Genomic DNA, 21,275 nt, shown 5'->3' on the forward strand with positions numbered 1-21,275 from the left:
CAACGCTGAGCAAGGGTGTTCAAAATTCAGTTGGATTAGAAATTCGGTTTGAACTCAATATATATTTTATCAGATTTAGATTTGTTCGGTGTTATTTTTAGATTAGATTCGGATTATTCAATTTAAACCAAAATTCTTTTTTATAATAAAAATATATTTTAGAGTGAAACTAGTAATATTATATTATACTTTTATACTTCAATTGTTATTATTTATATTATATAGTATTATTTTTGTTTTAAGATCATTTATTTTTTATAAATATGATATAATAATTGTTAAATTTAATTTTTAAAAATAAAATTTTATTATTTTATAGGATAAAATTTAAAAATTTATATATTAATTTTACATCAAATTCATTCCATTTAACCTGATTTATTTTGAATCACTTTTAGATCATACTAAAATAGATTCAATTTTTTTTAGAGTTTAGTCCAAATCTAATTAAACATAATTCAGCCGAGTCTATGACTACTTTTATGTTGAACAAATAGTTGCTGGTTTCAAGGAACTCCCTCACAGCAAGTGAGACTTTGGTTGAGTGGTTTTATGTAGGTTTAATTACTCTAGTGGTTTCTATAGTTTCGTAAAATTTTTAATTAGATCTTTATAGTTTTTTTCTTTTTAATTGGGTCTCTACACCAATTTTTTTTTAATTAGGTTCCTCTTGGTAGTAATTGGCTTAATTTTATAGGGATCCAACTAAAAAAAAAATTGGTGCAGGGACCCAAAGAAAAGAAAAAAAGTGTAGGGACCCAATTAAAAAAAAAAATTGGTGCAAGGACTCAATTAAAAAAAAAAAGTACAGGGACCTAATTAAAAATTTGGCAAAACTATAGGGACTAACAGAGTAATTAAACCTTTTATGTATTGCCTCTTAATATGTTGCATCCAAGTTTAAATCTTAGCTATTAGAGTGTAATTAGGATCATTTAAGATTAGTTAGTATCATTTATATTTATATAGCATATCTGTGTATTTATTGTAGGATTTTGTGCTTTTATTGTTTTGATTCTTCTAGCACCTATATATACCATTGTACATTGTACCTTTCAACATACTCAATAATACACAAAATACTTTCTTCAGATTACTCTGTTGTTTCTAACATGGTATCAAGAGCATATGTTTTTTTTCAATGACAATTGGTTTCTAGCTCTTGTGTTTTGTCTCCTCTGGTAGTTCTTTGTCTTTATTTTTCGATCCTTTTCTGACACCTTGGTTCATCACCGCTGCTACCATTGCCTTCGTCTCGTCGTCACGATTTCAACGCGTTTAGAATCTCCGCTGGACTCCACCGGACATGCCACCACGTGCCACCTGAAGTCCCCTGTCCGTTTGAGGTTCTTCTCCCTCCAGACACCTCCAGCACTATCGGATCAGCGCCCAAGATCAATGGCTCCGCGTCACGCTAGACACTCCATGGATCCGTCGCCTGACCAGCTCCGCTCGACCCGACCCACTCCGCGACCCACGTGCCACCTCCTCACGTGCGTCAGTGCTGACGTGTTCTCCTCCTGCTATCACGCGATGCCATGTGGCATTTCCTGCTGACGTGGCATCTGACATGACAGTTGACGTGGCAGATAGTGGGACCCTCTATAAGATTTTTTAGTAAGCTCTTTCCAATTCTGTCCTCCATTTTTTCATTTTCTACTCTGAATTTGCAGTTTTTCTCTCCTCTCTTTGATCTCTATATCTACTATTATGGAAACATCAGATGTTTTTGCTATCACAGATAGAAAGGGTAAATTTTGTCGAAACTGTAATAATTTCTAGCACCTCTTCTCAGACTGTCCTTTTATTGAATGTCGCAAATGCCAACAAAAAGGTCACATTAGCTATAATTGTCTATAGCTGTTCTGTCATTATTGCAAACTCTCGGGACATTTGATTACTACATGTCCTACTCGCCCACTACGTCCTGATCAACTCAAGTATCATTCTCATCCTAACTTCTCCAAGAATGTATCTACTTCTGCTGTTGATGCTACTACTAAATCTTCCAACTCTGCTCCTCTCAAACCTGTCTCCTATCTCTCTATCTGATATTGCGTCTCTTCTTAAGCATCTTCTCTTCCTTTCTAGTAATATTCTTGCTATTTTTTCGAGATGTCTAGGTAATTCTAAATGTTATTTTGATTCCGGTTGCTTTCATCACATGTCTCTTTTGTGTCATCTTTTCTCATCTTTGTTTTTCACTACAAATGCACCTTCTGTCAATACTGCTAATGGTTCTCTCTTGCACGCGACACACAAGGGTTCTATTTTCCAGTCAACTCTTAATCTCCCTGAATTCCAAAATTAATCTTTAATCTTATTTTTGTTGGTCAACTTGTTGATCTTAGTTTTGATGTTAATTTTTCTATTTCTGATTTTTGTGTACAGGATCATCGGATAGGACAGATTATCGGGACTGGACGTAAGGTTGGAAGACTATTTCAACTAGAGAATCTTTATATTCCTCCTGTGTCAAATATCTGTGCAGCTTCTTCTCCATCTACCCTTCATTGAGGCATCACTGTCTTGCTCACAGCTCCTTAGAAAAATTGCATCCTCTTGTGTCTCAGGGTATTTTTGGTCAGGTTAATAATGAGTCTTTTGATTGCATTTCTTATCAAACTGCCAAACAACCTGTTTTATCTTTTCACAATAATTCATCTCTTGCTTGCTCTCCTTTTGATCTTATCCACTCTAGGCCCTGCTCCCACCGGTTTTATGGGAAGGGCTTGATACTTTGTCGTTTTCATTGATGATTATTCACGCTTTACTTGGGTTTATTTGATTACTAATCGGTATGAGCTACCTCATATTTATATTAACTTTGCCACTATGATTAAAACTTAGTTTTCCAAGGTCATTAAAATTTTTCCACGCGATAATGCTATGGAATACCGTGACTCCAAGCTTTTAACCTTTCTTGCAGAATAGGGTACTTTGTCTGATATTTCTTGTCCTAGTATGTCTCAACAAAATGGACGAGCTGAACGCAAACACTGTCACATTCTTCACTCTATTCATGCTATGTTTATTTCTTCTTCATGGCCTGAGCATACTTAGGGTGAAGTTGTTCTTACTGTTGTTCATGTTATCAATAGACTTCCTTCTTCTGTCCTTGGTAACATTACTCCCTTTGAGCATCTGTATCATACCTCTCCAGATTACAGTTCTTCAGCCTCATAAACATAATAAACTTGAAACTCAGACTCGTATGTGTTGGTTTCTTGGTTATGACACTGAACACAAATGTTATCATTGTTGGACCCTCTCTCTAAACATATTCGTATATCTCGTCATGTTGTATTATGGGAACATCACATGTTTTCTAGGTTCTCCTCATTTGAGTCCATTCCTCCTACTCAGTCACCATTTTTCACTAACCCCAATGTTAATCTTTTTCCTAGTGATGATTCTACAGGTTCTATCTCGAGTCAACCTGTACAGCCTCCTACTCTTCAGCCTTCTCCATCTCCCGATGATTCCAGGCCGGACGATAATCATGCTCCTATTGTCATGCCTCCTTCTTCTACTCGTTCTTTTAGGGTAAGAAATCCACCTCATTATCTTTTTTTATTATCATTATTTTTCTACTATTTTTCATCAACATGAACCTAAGTCCTTTAGAGAAGCATCCACAAATTCAAATTGGCAGCAAGCAATGTAGAAAGAAATTCACACACTTGAAAAAGCACACACTTGGGACTTAGTTCATCCTCCTTCTGATCAGGAAGTTATGGGTAGTAGATGGGTATATAAAATCAAGACTCGCTTTGATGGTTCTATTGACTGTTATAAGGCAGGATTGGTTGCTCAAGATTGTACACAAGTGTATGGTATTGATTATGACGAGACTTTTGCTCATGTTGCTCGTCTCACATCTATTCGAGCTCTCCTTGCCATTGCTACGGTCAAAAAATGGTCTCTCAATCAGATTATGAAGATTGCATTTCTTAATGGGGATTTGAATAAAAAGGCCTATATGAAATCGTCTTCGGGTTATCCTTGTCCTTCTAGTAAAGTCTGTCTCCTTCGCAAGGCACTTTTTGTGGTCTTAAGCAAGCTCATGAATGGTTTGACAAGTTCAGCACCATTATATGCAATCTCGGTTTCACTTGAAGCCCTCATGAGAATGCTCTCTTTATTCGTGAAAGTGACCGTGGAGTTATTCTTCTACTTCTGTATGTTGATGACATGATCATTATGGGAGATAATGTTGATGGTATCTCTAATCTTAAAGCCTCCCTTCACCATACTTCTGAGATGAAAGATCTTGGTTCTCTCAGTTATTTTCTTAGTCTCGAGGTCATATCCACAGATGACAGTATCTATCTCTCTCAAGCTAAGCATGCTTCAGATCTTCTTGCTCGCGTGGAGATTATAGATAGTCGCACTGAGTCTACTCCCCTTGAGCCTAACTTTGCTTTACCCCTATGGATGACACTGTTTTGGATAATCCTAGTCTTAATTGATAGTTAGTTGGAGGTCTCGTCTACTTGACTATCACATGCCCAGACATCGTCTATCTAGTTCATGTTCTTAGCCAGTTCTTGTCAACTCCTCATAATACTCACTATGCGGCCGTTCTTTGCATTCTTCGCTATATCAAAGGCACTCTGTTTCATGGACTTCATTTTTCTGCCCATTCATCTTTATCCCTTCAAGCGCACTCAGATGCTTATTGGGCTGGTGATTCCACTGATCGTCGTTCTACTACTGGTTATTGTTTGTTTCTTGGCAACTCTCTCATTTCCAGGTGAGCCAAGAAGCAAATGTTCACTGCTCGTTCAAGCATAGAAATTGAATACTGTGCTCTCGCTGACACCACTGTTGAGATTGTCTTGATTCATTGACTTCTCAAAAACTTGGGTGCTCTTCAGTCTTCCCCGACTAGTGTTTTTTGTGGCAACTTGATAAACCACTATTTTATGATATATTTTAGACTGAATTGAGTGGGTTTTGTCAACTATTCTCACACTTATTCATGCAAATTGCATGTTTTTAAGTTTTCTTCCTAATTTTGTGCTATGACTGAAAACATGCTTCCCAGGCCTTAAATTTGTCAATTTTTAATTCTCCTTTATTACCATTCGATGTCGTAATGTGTTTGTTAAGTGTTTTCAGGTTTACAAGGCATGAATGGCTTAAAGGGTGAAGATGAAGCATGTTAAAGTAGAAGGAACACAAGAAAACAAAGACTTGAGAAGCGAGGAGTGACGCGCACGCATGGTTGACGCGTGCGCGTGATCAAGAGCATCTTTCAATGACACGTACGCGTGACAGAGAGTCACGTGCTGCACTTAACAAAACTCGCTAGGGGCGATTTTTGGGCTAATTTGGACCCAGTTTCAAACCCGAAAATGCAGACTAGAGGCAGAGATGGAGCAGAGACTGAGGACTTCACTTTTCAATTTTAGTTTTTGATTAGTTTTGAAATTCTAGAGAGAAAAACCACTACTTCTCCTACGGTTTTGACATTATTAGTTTTATCTTCGAATTGGATTTTGAGAGAGCTGCTACTACCTTCATTCCTCATCATTTTGTTCCTAGTTTCTTCTTAAATTCCCTTATTTACTCTTTTACATTTGATTATTGAATTCATGTTTGGATCTTGTCACTTTTGAATCTTATTAATGCATTGAATTATTTTTATGATTATTTTTATTGCTTGTTTGATTCGTGTTAATTATTGTTAGTGCCAATTTTGACTTAAATAATTTTTCATAATTATCATGTCTTTTATTTACTCCCATTATGTGTTTATGAAAATGGCATTCATGTTAATGGAGTAAAGCTCCCAACTTGGTTGGGGGTTGAGTAATTGAAAACCCTTGAGTTGTGACACTCAAGTATTAATCTATAATTGGGAATTGCTGGCTAACTCAATTTTCACCAACTCTAGCCCTTCCCCATGAAGTGACTAAGACTTGTGAGTCTGAGTTAGTGACAACCACTCGACTTTCCTTTAGTTGTTAGAGAACAATGATAGAAACTCTAATTTTTTTCCTGACCAAGGCCTTTTATTTTGAATACATATCATCTCTTGTTATTTGTTCATTGGTTTAATTCCTAGTCATTTATTTTTTCCGTTCTCGATTTCACAAAAAAATCTTCAGAAAAATCCTAACCAATAATTTGCATCTTGTGTCAACTCTTAAGGAAACGACCTGGGATTCTACTCCCGGTTATTTATTATTAATTGTGACACACATTCTAAATTGATAGTGAGAGTTTTGTTGGTTAAGACTGTGCTTGTAACGTTATTCTAGAAAATACTTTTCAGAATTTCTTAATCGACATTTTTCCACCCATCAATTTTTGGCGCCGTTGCCGGGGAGTGCATATGTGTGCTAAGTTATTGGTTGGTGTAAATACATTTATATTTACATAATTACATTTTTTATTTGTGTGTTTTTCGTTTATTAGTAGTATTTATTATTTATTTTTCTTAGTACATTTTGTTACCATGAGCTCTATATTTCTTTTATTGAATGACGCGTTCATTACCGGAACCGAGCCTAGCTGTATTTGATCCTGAAATTGAAAAGACTATTTCACATATTAGGCGAGCTCGGCGTCGGTTAGCCTTCGAGGGTGGTGAAGGGGTTCCACCCAATTCACCAATCTTATCCGAAGTTGAGTCTGGAGCGTCATTTGAGGAAGAAACTAACTTAAAAATTGAAGCCAAGCTCAAATGACAAGCTCAAATGAAGCCACTCAAGATGATGATGTTGTTGAGGTAGAAGATGTTGAAGAAGAGGATGAGGTACAAGATGCGGTTGAAGAAGAAGTTGCTCAGCCAAGGAATGGAGTTTCTAAGAAAGATAATGTTTTGAAAGAGGCCATTCCCATTCCTTTTCCACACCTAGCTAGGAAGACTAAAAAGCAAGTGGAGCTAGATCCCAAGATGGTGGATATCTTTAAAAAGGTTGAGGTAACTATTTTCCTTGATGTTATTCGTCAAGTGCCTAAGTATGCTAAGTTTCTAAAGGATTTGTGCATGCATAAGGAAAAGATCAATGATTTAGAAACTATTCCTTTGGGTAGCTCAATTTCTGCTTTGATGGGTGCTATACTAGAGAAATGTGGTGATCCCGGTCCGTGTATGGTTACTTGTACTATTGGTGGTGTACAGTTTGTGGATTGCATGTGTGATTTAGGCGCATGTGTTAGCATTATGCCATTATTTGTATATGATGCTTTGAAGCTTCCATCATTAAAAAGGTCGGCAGCCCATTTCGTTTTGGCAGATAAGAGCATAATCTCAGTGGTTGGCATTGTGGAGGATGTCTTGGTGAGCATTAAGGGATTAGTTTTTCCTATTGATTTCTACGTTCTTGAGATGCTCCCTAATGACTTAGGAAGACCATCATCCATCTTGCTTAGGAGGCCGTTCTTGAAGACTTCTCGATTTAAATTGGATGCCTTCTCGGGTACCTATTCCTTTGAGATAGATGGAAGAGCAGCGAGTTTCAACCTTGATGAAGCTATGAAGCATCCACCGGAAGACCACTCTATCTTCCAGTGTGATATTATTGATGAGACTGTGGCTGAAGTTCACTAAGAGGCAGTTGATGAGAAGAACATGGCTCAAGGTGCAAGTGTGGGGAAGCCCCCTGAGTGTACTGAAGACACCTTGCCACCTTCAGTGGTTCCGGATGATCAAGTGCCAAGCCATGAGCTGAACATGGAGTTAAAGCCCCTTCCACCTCACCTCAAGTATGCTTATCTTGAAGACAATCAAAGGCTTCCAGTGATCATTGCAAAGGAACTTACTTCCCAACAAGAGGAGCGACTGCTTAATGTACTAAGAAGGAACAAGAAAGCTATTGGGTGGAGTTTGGCGGACATAGTAGGTATAAGCCCTCAAGTCTGTGAGAACCGCATCTTTCTAGAGGAGGGAGCCAAGCTTATCCGTCAACCTCAAAGGCGGTTGAACCCTACAACTCTAGAGGTTGTAAAGAAGGAAGTGACTCGACTGCTTGAAGCCGATATTATCTATCCAATCTCGGATAGTGAATGGGTTAGTCCAGTACAAGTGGTTCCGAAGAAGTCTGGAGTCACAATAGTGAAGAATGAGAATGGGAAACTTATGGCTACAAGGGTGCAGAATTCTTGGAGAGTGTGCATTGACTACAGGCGCTTGAACTTGGCCACTCACAAGGATCACTATCCACTACCTTTTCTCGATCAAATGCTTGATTACCTGTCAGGTAAATCACACTATTATTTTTTAGATAGTTATACTGGTTATTTTAAGATCCATATTGCTCCAGAAGATCAGAAGAAAACCACTTTTACATGCCCCTTTGGAACGTATACTTATAAAAGAATGCCTTTGGGTTTATGTAATGCACCGGCTATGTTTCAAAGGTGTATGATGAGTATCTTTTCAGATCTTCTTGAGCATTTTATGGAAGTATTTATGGATGAATTTAGTGTCTATGGTGATTCTTTTGATCTTTGTTTGGATAATCTTACTAGAGTATTAGAAAGATGTGCTAGTTCAAACCTTGTGCTTAATTTTGAAAAGTGTCATTTTATGGTAAAGCAAGGTATTGTTCTAGGCCATGTTGTTTCTAATACGAGTATATCTGTGTATCCTGCAAAGGTTGATGTTATTTCTGGTTTAGCTTACCCCTCCTCTGTGAGGGAAGTCCGTTCGTTTCTTGGTCATGCATGTTTCTACCGGTATTTTATCAAGGACTTCAGTAAGGTTGCACTACCCCTTTCCCGTCTGCTGCAGAAAGATGTAGAGTTTGACTTGAGTGAAGACTACATAGAAGCATTTGACAAGCTGAAGATTGCCTTGACCCAAGCATCTATTGTGAGAGGGCCTGACTGGAGTACGCCGTTTGAGATCATGTGTGATGCTTCCAACTATACGGTAAGAGCGGCGCTGGCTCAGCGCGAAGGTAAGGATCCCTACATTATTGTTTATTGATGAGCGGATAATTTATACGCTTTTTGGCATTATTTTTACATAGTTTTTAGTAGGATTTATTTAGTTTTTAGTATATTTTTATTAGTTTTTAAATAAAAATCACATTTATGGACTTTACTATGAGTTTGTGTGTTTTTCTGTGACTCCAGGTATTTTCTGGCTGAAATTGAGGGACTTGAGCAAAAACCAAATTCAGAGGTTGAAGAAGGACTGCAGATGCTGTTGGATTCTGACCTCCTTGCACTCAAAGTAGATTTTCTGGAGCTACAGAACTCCAAATGGTGCACTCTCAATTGCGTTGGAAATTTGACATCCAGGGCTTTCTAGAAATATATAATAGTTCATACTTTGCCCGAGTTTAGATGACACAAACTGGCGTTTAACGCTAGCTTTCTGCCCTATTTTGGAGTCAAACGCCAGAAACAGGTTGCAAAGTGGAGTTAAACGCCAGAAATAGGTTATAAACTGGCGTTCAACTCCAAGAAAGACCTCTCCACGTGAAAGCTTCAATGTTCAGCCCAAGCACACACCAAGTCGGTCCCGGAAATGGATTTCTGCATCATTTACTCATCTCTGTAACCCTAGTAACTAGTTTAGCATAAATAAGACTTTTTACTATTATACAGGAATCTTTTTGGTCTGATCTTTTGATCAATTTGAGATCTCTAGACCTCCATGGGAGGCTGGCCACTCGGTCATGTCTACCCTATTATCACTTATGTATTTTCAACGGTAGAGTTTCTACACACCATAGATTAAGGTGTGGAGCTCTGCTGTTCCTTGAGTATTAATGCAAAGTACTATTGTTTTTCTATTCAATTCAAGCTTATTCCTATTCTAAGATATTCATTCGCACCCAAGAACATGATGAATGTGATGATTATGTGACGCTCATCACCATTCTCGCCTATGAACGCGTGCCTGATAACCACTTCCGTTCTACATGAAGACGAAATAGAATGAGTATCTCTTAGATATCTAATACAGGGGACCGAGTCCGAGATATTAGAGTCTTCGTGGTATAAGTTAGAACCCATGGATGGCCATTGCTGAGATCCAGAAAGTCTAAACCTTGTATGTGGTATTCTGAGTAGGATCTGGGAAGGGATGGCTGTGACGAGCTTCAAACTCGCGAGTGCTGGGTGTAGTGACAGACGCAAAAGGATAGTAAATCCTATTCCAGTATGATCGAGAACCGACAGATGATTAGCCATGCAGTGACAGCGCATTGGACCATTTTCACAGAGAGGACGGGATGTAGCCATTAACAACGGTGATGCCCAACATACAGCTTGCCATGGAAAGGAGTATGAAGGATTGGATGAAAGCAGTAGTAAAGCAGAAGTTCAGAAGGAACTAAGCATCTCCATACGCTTATCTGAAACTCTCACCAATGAATTACATAAGTATCTTTATCTTATTTTACGTTTCATTTATCATTTAATTATTAATTTACTATAACCACTTAAATCTGCCTGACTGAGATTTACAAAGTGACCATAGCTTGCTTCAAGCCGACAATCTACGTGGGATCGACCTTACTCACGTAAGGTTTATTACTTGGACGACCCAGTGCACTTGCTGGTTAGTTGTGCGAAGTTGTGACAAAGTGTGATTCACGTTTGAGAGCACCAAGTTTTTGGCGCCATTGTTGAGGATCACAATTTCGTGCACCAAGTTTTTGGCGCCGTTGCCGGGGATTGTTCGAGTTTGGACAACTGACGGTTCATCTTGTTGCTCAGATTAGGTAAATTTATTTTAATTTCAAGCTTTTTGTTTTTTTATTATTATTCTTATTTTCGAAAAAATTTTATGTTTTCAAAAATATATTTTTTTCTTCAGAATTTTTAAGAATGAATTCTAGAGTTTCATGAAGTACGTTGAAGCCTGGCTGGCTGTTAAGCCATGTCTAATCTTTTGGACCGAGGTTTCACTTATCCTCAAGAGAAGAGCTTCTTTGTCTTCCTCAGCAAATCAGCTATTGTATGTCTGATATGTATGCTGAAGCTTGGCTGGCCATTGGCCATGTCTAGTATTTTGGACTGGAGCTTTCACTGAAAGCTTGGCTGGCTAGTAAGCCATGTCTAATTCCTGGACCGGAGCTTTAGACTAACATTGCAGATTCCTGGAATTCTTATTAAAAATTTTGAAATCCTTATTTTTCTTTTTCAAATTAATTTCCGAAAAATCAAATTTTTTTTTATAAAATCATAAAACCAAAAATAATTTTGTGTTTCTTGTTTGAGTCTAGTGTCAATTTTTAAGTTTGGTGTCAATTGCATCTTTTTAATTTTCTAAAAATATTCGAAAAATCATGCATGTGTTCTTCATGATCTTCAAGTTGTTCTTGAGGAATCTTCTTGTTTGATCTTCATATTTTCTTGTTGTGTGTTGCATCTTGTTTTTCATATGCATTCTTGCATTCATAGTGTCCAAAAATTAAAAAATTTCTAAGTTTGGTGTCTTGCATGTTTTCTTTTCTTGAAAATTTTTCAAAAATAAGTTCTTGGTGTTCATCTTGACATTCAAAGTGTTCTTGGTGTTCATCTTGACATTCATAGTGTTCTTGCATGCATCATTTGTTTTGATCCAAAATTTTTATGCATTGAGTCTTTTTGATGTTTTTCTCTCTCATCATTAAAATTCAAAAATAAAAAAAATATCTTTCCCTTTTTCTTCTCATAAATTTTCGAAAATTTGAGTTGACTTTTTCAAAACTTTTTAAAATTTAGTTGTTTCTTATAAGTCAAGTCAAATTTTCAATTTAAAAATTCTATCTTTTTCAAATCTCTTTCAAAAATCAAATCTTTTTCATTTTTACTTTCATATTTTCGAAAATTTCAAATTGATTTTCAAAAATCTTTTTCTTATTTTGTTTCATAAATTCAAAATATTTACTAACAATTAATGTGATTGATTCAAAAATTTTAAGTTTGTTACTTGCCTAGTAAGAAAGGTTCAATCTTTAAATTTTAAATCATATCTTCTTATTTCTTGTTAGTCAAGTAATCAACTTTAATTTTCAAAATCAAATCTTTTTAAATCTCTTTTTCAAATCTTTTTCAAAATAAGTTTCAATCACATCTTTTTCAAAATCAATTTCAAAATCTTTTCTAACTTCTCATCTTTTCAAAATTAATTTTCAAATCTTTTTCAATCAATCTTATCTTTTTGTTTGATTTTAAAAGTTTACTATTTCAATCATATCTTTTTCAAAACTACCTAACTAATTCTCTCTCTAATTTTCAAAAATCACCTTCCTCTTTTTCAAAATTCTTTTTTAATTAACTAATTGTTTTAAATTTTAATTTAATTTAATTTAATTTTTCTTTTTTTTTAATTTTCGAATTCTAACTAATTTTAAATTAAAAACAAAAAATATTTTTATTTTATTTTATTTTATTTTTGAAAATTCCCCTCTCTCATCTCCTTCTAATTATTTACTCATCTACTAACACTCCTCTTTCACTCAAGAATTTGAACCCACTCTTTTCCTCTGTTTTTGGATTCTTATCTTTTCCTTTTTCTATTCTTCTCTTCTTATACTTACATAAGGAATCTCTATACTGTGACATAGAGAATTCTATATTTCCTTTTGTGTTCTCTTCTTTTTTATATGAGCAGGAACAAGGATAAGAACATTCTTGTTGAAGCTGATCCTGAACCTGAAAGGACTTTGAAGAGGAAGCTAAGGGAAGCTAAAGCACAACTCTCTGGAGAAAATCTGACAGAAAATTTCGAAAAAGAAGGAGACATGGCCGAAGATAATAACAGTGCAAGGAAGATGCTTGGTGACTTTACTGCACCAAATTCCAATTTACATGGAAGAAGCATCTCAATCCCTACCATTGGAGCAAACAATTTTGAGCTTAAACCTCAATCAGTTTCTCTAATGCAACAGAACTGCAAGTTTCATGGACTTCCATATGAAGATCCTTTTCAGTTCTTAACTGAATTCTTGCAGATCTGTGATACTGTTAAGACCAATGGGGTTGATCCCGAGGTCTACAGGCTTATGCTTTTCCCGTTTGCTGTAAGAGACAGAGCTAGAATCTGGGTGGACTCTCAACCTAAGGATAGCCTGAACTCTTGGGATAAGCTGGTCACGACTTTCTTAGCCAAGTTCTTTTCCCCTCAAAAGCTGAGTAAGCTTAGAGTGGATGTTCAAACCTTCAGGAAAAAAGAAGGTGAATCCCTCTATGAAGCTTGGGAGAGATACAAGCAGCTGACCAAAAAGTGTCCTTCTGACATGCTTTCAGAATGGACCATCCTGAATATATTCTATGATGGTCTATCTGAATTATCAAAGATGTCATTAGACCATTCTGCAGGTGGATCCATTCACCTAAAGAAAATACCTGCAGAAGCTCAAGAACTCATTGACATGGTTGCAAATAACCAGTTCATGTATACTTCTGAAAGGAATCCTGTGAGTAATGGGACGCCTCAGAGGAAGGGAGTTCTTGAAATTGATGCTCTGAATGCCATATTGGCTCAGAACAAAATATTGACCCAGCAAGTCAATATGATTTCTTAGAGTCTGAATGGATTGAAAGAATCATCCAACAGTACTATAGAGGCATCTTCTGAAGAAGAAGCTTATGATCTTGAGAACCCTGCAATAGCAGAGGTGAATTACATGGGTGAACCCTATGGAAATACCTATAATTCCTCATGGAGAAATCATCCAAATTTCTCATGGAAGGATCAACAAAAGCCTCAACAAGGCTTTAATAATGGTGGAAGAAACAGGTTTAGCAATAGCAAACCTTTTCCATCATCCACTCAGCAACAGACAGAGAATTCTGAGCAGAATCCATCTAGCTTAGCAAATATAGTCTCTGATCTATCTAAGGCCACTCTAAATTTCATGAATGAGACAAGGTCCTCCATTAGAAATTTGGAGGCACAAGTGGGCCAGCTGAGTAAAAGGGTCACTGAAACTCCTCCTAGTACTCTCCCAAGCAATACAGAAGAAAATCCAAAGAGAGAGTGCAAGGCCGTTGAATTGACCATCATGGCCAAACCTACAAGGGAGTGGGAGGACGTGAATCCTAGTGAGGAAGACCTCCTGGGACGTTCAGTGACCAATAAAGAGTTTCCCTTTGAGGAATCAAAGGAATCTGAGGCTCATCTAGAGACCATAGAGATTCCATTGAACCTTCTTCTGCCCTTCGTGAGCTCTGATGAGTATTCTTCTTCTGAAGAGAATGAAGATGTTACTGAAGAGCAAGTTGCTAAGTACCTTGGTGCAATCATGAAGCTGAATGCCAAATTATTTGGTAATGAGACTTGGGAAGATGAACCTCCCTTGCTCACCAATGAACTAAATGCATTGGATAGGCAGAAATTACCTCAAAAGAAACAGGATCCTGGTAAATTCCTAATTCCCTGTAACATAGGCACCATGACCTTTGAGAAGGCTCTGTGTGACCTGGGGTCAGGAATAAACTTAATGCCACTCTCTGTAATGGAGAAACTTGGGATCTTTGAGGTGCAAGCTGCCAGAATCTCATTGGAGATGGCAGACAACTCAAGAAAATAGGCTTATGGACAAGTAGAGGACGTGTTAGTAAAGGTTGAAGGCCTTTACATCCCTACTGATTTCATAATCCTAGACTCTAGGAAGGATGAGGATGAATCTATCATCCTTGGAAGACCCTTCCTAGCCACAACAAAAGCTGTGATTGATGTGGATAGAGGAGAGTTGATCCTTCAACTGAATGAGGACAACCTTGTGTTTAAAACTCAAGGATCTCCTTCTGTAACCATGGAGAGGAAGCATGAAAAGCTTCTCTCACAACAGAGTCAACCAAAGTCCCCACACTAAAACTCTAAGTTTGGTGTTGGGAGGCCACAACCAAACTCTAAGTTTGGTGTTGAACCCCCACATTCAAACTTTAAGTTTGGTGTTGGAAGGTCCCAACAATGCTCTGAACATCTGTGAGGCTCCATGAGAGCTCACTGTCAAGCTATTGACATTAAAGAAACACTTGTTGGGAGGCAACCCAATGTTATTTAATTTTATTTTTATTGTTATTTCGTGTTTCATTAGGTTGATGATCATGTGGAGTCACAAAAACTACTGAAAAATCAAAAACAGAATGAAAAACAACATTAAAAATAGCACACCCTGGAGGAGAAGCATTCTGGCATTTAAACGCCAGAAACAAGCATCTGTCTGGCGTTTAACACCAGAAACAAGCACCAAGTTGGCGTTTAACGCCAGAAACAAGCATCAACCTGGCGTTAAACGCCAGAAACAGGCTACATTTGGGCGTTTAACGCCAGAAACAAGCAGCAGTCTGGCATTAAACGCCAGGATTGCACAGCAAGGGCATTTTACACTCCTAATTGGAGCAGGGATGTTAAGTTCTTGACCCCACTGGATCTGTGGACCCCATAGGATCCCCACCTACCTTCTTCTCTCCTTTTCACACCTTTTTCATATCTCTCTTCCCCAAAATACCCTTCACCAATCACCTCAATCACTCTTTTCCATCACCTCTTAACCACTCACATCCATCCACTCCTCCCCATAAACCCCTCCTACCTCCAAAATTCAAATTCTTTTCCCTCCCAAACCCAACCCTAATGGTCGAACCCTACACCTTCTCCCTCCATCTCCTCCATTTTCTTCTTCTTCTTCTCCTTCTTTCTTTCTTCTTTTGCTCAGGGACGAGCAAATATTTTAAGTTTGGTGTGGTAAAAAGCATTGCTTTTTGTTTTTCCATAACCATTAATGGCACCTAAGGCCAGAGAGACCTCAAGAAAGAGAAAAGGGAAGGTAATTGCTTCCACCTTTGAGCCATGGGAGATGGAGAGATTCATCTCAAAGGTCCATCAAGACCACTTCTATGAAGTTGTGATCAAGAAGAAAGTGATCCCTGAGGTTCCTTTCAAGCTCAAAATGAATGAGTATCCGGAGATCCGACTTGAGATCCAAAGAAGAGGTTGGGAAGTTCTCACCAACCCCATTCAACAAGTTTGGATCTTAATGGTTCAAGAGTTCTATGCAAACGCATGGATCACTAGGAACCATGATCAAAGTGTGAACCCGAATCCAAAGCATTGGCTTACCATGGTTCGGGGAAAATACTTAGATTTCAGTCCGGAAAATGTAAGGCTGGCGTTCAACTTGCCAATGATGGAAGAAAATGCATGCCCCTACACTAGAAGGGTCAACTTTGATCAAAGGTTGGACCAAGTCCTCATGGACATATGTGTAGAAGGAGCTCAATGGAAAGTTGACTCAAGAGGCAAACCGGTTCAATTGAGAAGACTGGACCTTAAGCCTGTAGCTAGAGGATGGTTGGAGTTCATTCAACGCTCAATCATTCCTTCTAGCAACCGGTCTGAAGTTACTGTAGATTGGGCCATCATGATCCATAGTATTATGATTAGGGAGGAAGTGGAAGTTCATGAGATTATACCTCAAGAACTCTACAAGGTGGCTGACAAGTCCTCCACTTTGGCAAGGTTAGCCTTTCCCCACCTCATTTGCCACCTATGCAATTTGGCTGGAATTGACATAGAGAGAGACATCCTCATTGAAGAGGACAAGCCCATCACTAAGAAGAGGATGGAGCAAACAAGAGATCATGGATCTCAACAAGAGCACTCCATCATCCTCCATGAAATTAGAGAAGATCAAAGAGCTATGAGGGAGGAGCAACAAAGGCAAGGAAGAGACATAGAGGAGCTCAAAAGCACCATTGGTTCTTCAAGAAGAGGAAGGCGCCACCCTCACTAAGGTGGACCCGTTCCTTAATCTTCTTGTTCTTATTTTTCTGTTTTTCGTTTACTATGCTTTATGTTTTGTGTCTTTACTACATGATCATTAGTATTTAAGTGTCTATGTCTTAAAACTATGAATGTCCTATGAATCTATCACCTCTCTTAAATGAAAAATGTTTTAATTACGAAAGAACAAGAAGTACATGAATTTCGAATTCATCCTTGAAATTAGTTTAATTATTTTGATGTGGTGACAATACTTTTTGTTTTCTGAATGAATGTTTGAACAGTGCATATGTCTTTTGAATTTGATGTTTATGAATGTTAAATATGTTGGCTCTTGAAAGAATGATGAAACAGGAGACATGTTATTTGATAATCTGAAAAATCATAAAATTGATTCTTGAAGCAAGAAAAAGCAGTGAATAACAAAGCTTGCAGAAAAAAAATGGCGAAAAATATAAAAGAGAAAAAAAAAGCAAGCAGAAAAAGCCAATAGCCCTTAAAACCAAAAGTCAAGGGTAATAAAAAGGATCCAAGGCTTTGAGCATCAGTGGATAGGAGGGCCTAAAGGAATTAAATCCTGGCCTAAGCGGCTAAACCAAGCTGTCCCTAACCATGTGCTTGTGGCGTGAAGGTGTCAAGTGAAAACTTGAGACTGAGCGGTTAAAGTCAAGGTCCAAAACAAAAAGAAGAGTGTGCTTAAGAACCCTGGACACCTCTAATTGGGGACTTTAGCAAAGCTGAGTCACAATCTGAAAAGGTTCACCCAGTTATGTGTCTGTGGCATTTATGTATCCGGTGGTAATACTGGAAAACAAAGTGCTTAGGGCCACGGCCAAGACTCATAAAGTAGCTGTGTTCAAGAATCAACATACTGAACTAGGAGAATCAATAACACTATCTGAATTCTGATTTCCTATAGATGCCAATCATTTTGAACTTCAATGGATAAAGTGAGATGCCAAAACTATTCAAGAGGCAAAAAGCTACTAGTCCCGCTCATCTGATAGGAGCTAAGTTTCATTGATATTTTGGAATTTATAGTATATTCTCTTCTTTTTATCCTATTTGATTTTTAGTTGCTTGGGGACAAGCAACAATTTAAGGTTGGTGTTGTGATGAGCGGATAATTTATACACTTTTTGGCATTATTTTTACATAGTTTTTAGTAGGATTTAGTTAGTTTTTAGTATATTTTTATTAGTTTTTAAATAAAAATCATATTTCTGGCCTTTACTATAAGTTTGTGTGTTTTTCTGTGATTTCAGGTATTTTCTGGCTGAAATTGAGGGACATGAGCAAAAACCAGATTCAGAGGTTGAAGAAGGACTGCAGATGCTGTTGGATTCTGACCTCCCTGCACTCAAAGTGGATTTTCTGGAGCTACAGAACTTCAAATGGTGCGCTCTTAATTGCGTTGGAAAGTAGACATCCAGGGATTTCCAGTAATATATAATAGTTCATACTTTGCCCAAGTTTAGATGACGCAAACTGGCGTTCAACGCCAGCCTCCTGCCCTATTCTGGAGTCAAACGCCAGAAACAGGTTGCAAAGTGGAGTTAAACGCCAGAAACAGGTTATAAAGTGGCGTTCAACTCCAAGAAAGACCTCTCCACGTGAAAGCTTCAATGCTCAGCCCAAGCACACACCAAGTGGGCCTCGGAAGTGGATTTCTGCATCATTTACTTATCTCTATAACCCTAGTAACTAGTTTAGCATAAATAGGACTTTTTACTATTGTACGGGAATCTTTTTGGTCTGATCTTTTGATCAATTTGAGATCTCTAGACCTCCATGGGAGGCTGGCTACTCGGCCATGTCTACCCTATTATCACTTATGTATTTTCAATGGTAGAGTTTCTACACACCATAGATTAAGGTGTGGAGCTCTGCTGTTCCTTGAGTATTAATGCAAAGTACTATTGTTTTTCTATTCAATTCAAGCTTATTCCTATTCTAAGATATTCATTCGCACCAAAGAACATGATGAATGTGATGATTATGTGACGCTCATCACCATTCTCACCTATGAACGCGTGCCTGACAACCACTTCCGTTCTACATGAAGATGAGATAGAATGAGTATCTCTTAGATATCTAATACAGGGGACCGAGTCCGAGATATTAGAGTCTTCGTGGTATAAGTTAGAATCCATGGATGGCCATTCCTGAGATCCGGAAAGTCTAAACCTTGTCTGTGGTATTCCGAGTAGGATCTGGGAAGGGATGGCTGTGACGAGCTTCAAACTCGCGAGTGCTGGGCGTAGTGACAGACGCAAAAGGATAGTAAATTCTATTCCAGTATGATCGAAAACCGACAGATGATTAGCCATGCAGTGACAGCGCATTGGACCATTTTCACAGAGAGGACGGGATGTAGCCATTGACAACGGTGATACCCAACATACAGCTTGCCATGGAAAGGAGTATGAAGGATTGGATGAAAGCAGTAGGAAAGCAGAAGTTCAGGAGGAACTAAGCATCTCCATACGCTTATCTGAAACTCTCACCAATGAATTACATAAATATCTTTATCTTATTTTACATTTCATTTATCATTTAATTATTAATTTACTATAACCACTTAAATCTGCCTGACTGAGATTTACAAAGTGACCATAGCTTGCTTCACGCCGACAATCTCCGTGGGATCGACCCTTACTCACTTAAGGTTTATTACTTGGACGACCCAGTGCACTTGCTGGTTAGTTGTGCGAAGTTGTGACAAAGTGTGATTCACGTTTGAGAGCACCAAGTTTTTGGCGCAATTGTTGAGGATCACAATTTCGTGCACCATTTATGCTTCTAAAACTTTAGATGGTGCCCAGTCTAATTATACTACTACTGAAAAGGAACTATTAGCCATTATTTTTGCTTTGGATAAATTCTGGGCTTATTTACTTGGAACCAAAGTGGTAGTATATATAGACCATGCGGCTTTGAAATACTTGTTAGCTAAGAAAGAGTCTAAACCAAGGTTAATCCATTGGATATTGTTATTGCAAGAGTTTGAATTAGAGATCAAAGATAGGAGTGGTTCCCTGATAAACCCCAATTTTGTGGTTTATCTTGTGCTTAATTTGGGAGATTTTACCACTTTTTCCTACATTTATTCAATGAAATAGCATAATTTTGTAATTCTCCTTAAATTTGTGCTTAAGTTTGAAAACATGCTTTTTAGGCCTTAAATTTGCCAATTTTAATTCACTCTAATTCCATTCGATGCCTTGATATGTTTGTTGAGTGATTTCAAGTTCGTAAGGCAAGTATTGGTTGGAAGAAGTGAAGAGAAAAGCATGTAAAAATGGAGAACTCATGAAGAAATGAAGGAATTGCTAAGCTGTCAATCCTGACTTCTTCGTACTAAAACGATCATAACTTGAGCTACAAAGGTCCAAATGAGGCGGTTATAGTTGCGTTGGAAAGATAATATCTGGAGCTTCAAAATGATATAAAATTTGACATAGTTGCCTTGCATTTGGCGATGTGTACGCATTGTTCCACACGCATGCATCGCAGGATCAGCGTGACTCACTTAAGGCAACTCGTGGCTAGCGATTTCTGAAGCATTTTGGGCCCAATCCAACTCATTTCTAATGCTATTGAACCGAAGTATTAAAGGGGGAATGAACCAAGTAGTCATAGTGGAGTTTTCATCATGTTTTAAGGTAGAATTCTAGAGAGAGAGACTCTCTCCTCTCTCTAGATTTAGGGTGGAAATTAGGGTAAAGTTAAGTTAATCTCTCTCAAATTTACCTTTCAATTCTTGTTTTAATTTCAATTCTCTTTATATTTTAGTGTTCTATTGTCTTAATCTTCTTAGTTTCTCTTGTTAATTTCTTGTTTTGCTCTCTTTTATGTTTATGAACAATTGTTGGATCTCTATTTCTTCTCATGCAATTTTATATTTCTATGTCTTTTGATGTTTACTTCACTTATTATTGTTGATTCCTTACTTTTGTTAGTTATAACTTTCATCAATTCCTGCATTTTGTGATGTTTACTTTTATTGCACTCTAGGTGTTTGTTAAAATACTTTCACTAGTTTTTGGGTAGTTTTCTTGACTGTTGGCCTAGGCTAAGGGAATTGAGTGACCTTGAGTCATTGGGTCTCATTGATTTGGTTATTTGAGAATCCTATGTGGTCAATTTCATAACCATTGACACTAGCCTACTACTAAGTCAATTAGTAGCTAGGTTAGGACTTATGGATTGATGTTGGTCAAGCCAATTTGACATACTTAATGCTTTGAGGTAGACATTATACTTACTTCAAGCATAGAGGTAGACATAATGGGTTGATCCCTCATAATTGTCAATATTTGGTTTATAGATGGTGCACGAAATTACGATCATCAACAATGGCGCCAAAGACTTGGTGCTGTCAAACGTGAATCGCACTTTGTCACAACTTCACACACCTAACCAGCAAGTGCACTGGGTCGTCCAAGTAATAAACCTTACGTGAGTAAGGGTCAATCCCAGGGAGATTATCGGTCTGAAGCAAGCTATGGTCACCTTGTAAATCTCAGTCAAGCGGATTCAAATGGTTATGGTGAATTGATAATAAAAATATAAATAAAATATAAAC

The 21,275-nt window shown here is 37.7% G+C and overlaps 1 protein-coding gene across 1 annotated transcript; it reads left to right on the forward strand.

Annotated features, from left to right (window-relative positions):
- Positions 1-4,203: 4,203 nt before the first annotated feature.
- On the forward strand, positions 4,204-6,698 carry LOC112721103 (uncharacterized mitochondrial protein AtMg00810-like). The gene is made up of 3 exons (XM_025772175.1): positions 4,204-4,445; positions 4,544-4,756; positions 6,566-6,698. The coding sequence occupies exons 1-3, from the start codon at positions 4,204-4,206 to the stop codon at positions 6,696-6,698; spliced, it is 588 nt and encodes a 195-aa protein (XP_025627960.1).
- Positions 6,699-21,275: the final 14,577 nt, after the last annotated feature.

This window comes from Arachis hypogaea, chromosome 11, assembly GCF_003086295.3.
Source record: "Arachis hypogaea cultivar Tifrunner chromosome 11, arahy.Tifrunner.gnm2.J5K5, whole genome shotgun sequence".
In the NCBI taxonomy this organism is placed as follows: domain Eukaryota; kingdom Viridiplantae; phylum Streptophyta; class Magnoliopsida; order Fabales; family Fabaceae; genus Arachis; species Arachis hypogaea.

Coding starts and splice junctions, on each gene's coding strand:
- LOC112721103 (XM_025772175.1), top strand. CDS start 4,204: ATGGGAGATAATGTTGATGGTATCTCTAATCTTAAAGCCTCCCTTCAC. Junction 4,446..4,543: donor TTACCCCTATGGATGACACT/GTTTTGGATAAT, acceptor TCATGTTCTTAG/CCAGTTCTTGTCAACTCCTC. Junction 4,757..6,565: donor GGCAACTCTCTCATTTCCAG/GTGAGCCAAGAA, acceptor TTCACATATTAG/GCGAGCTCGGCGTCGGTTAG.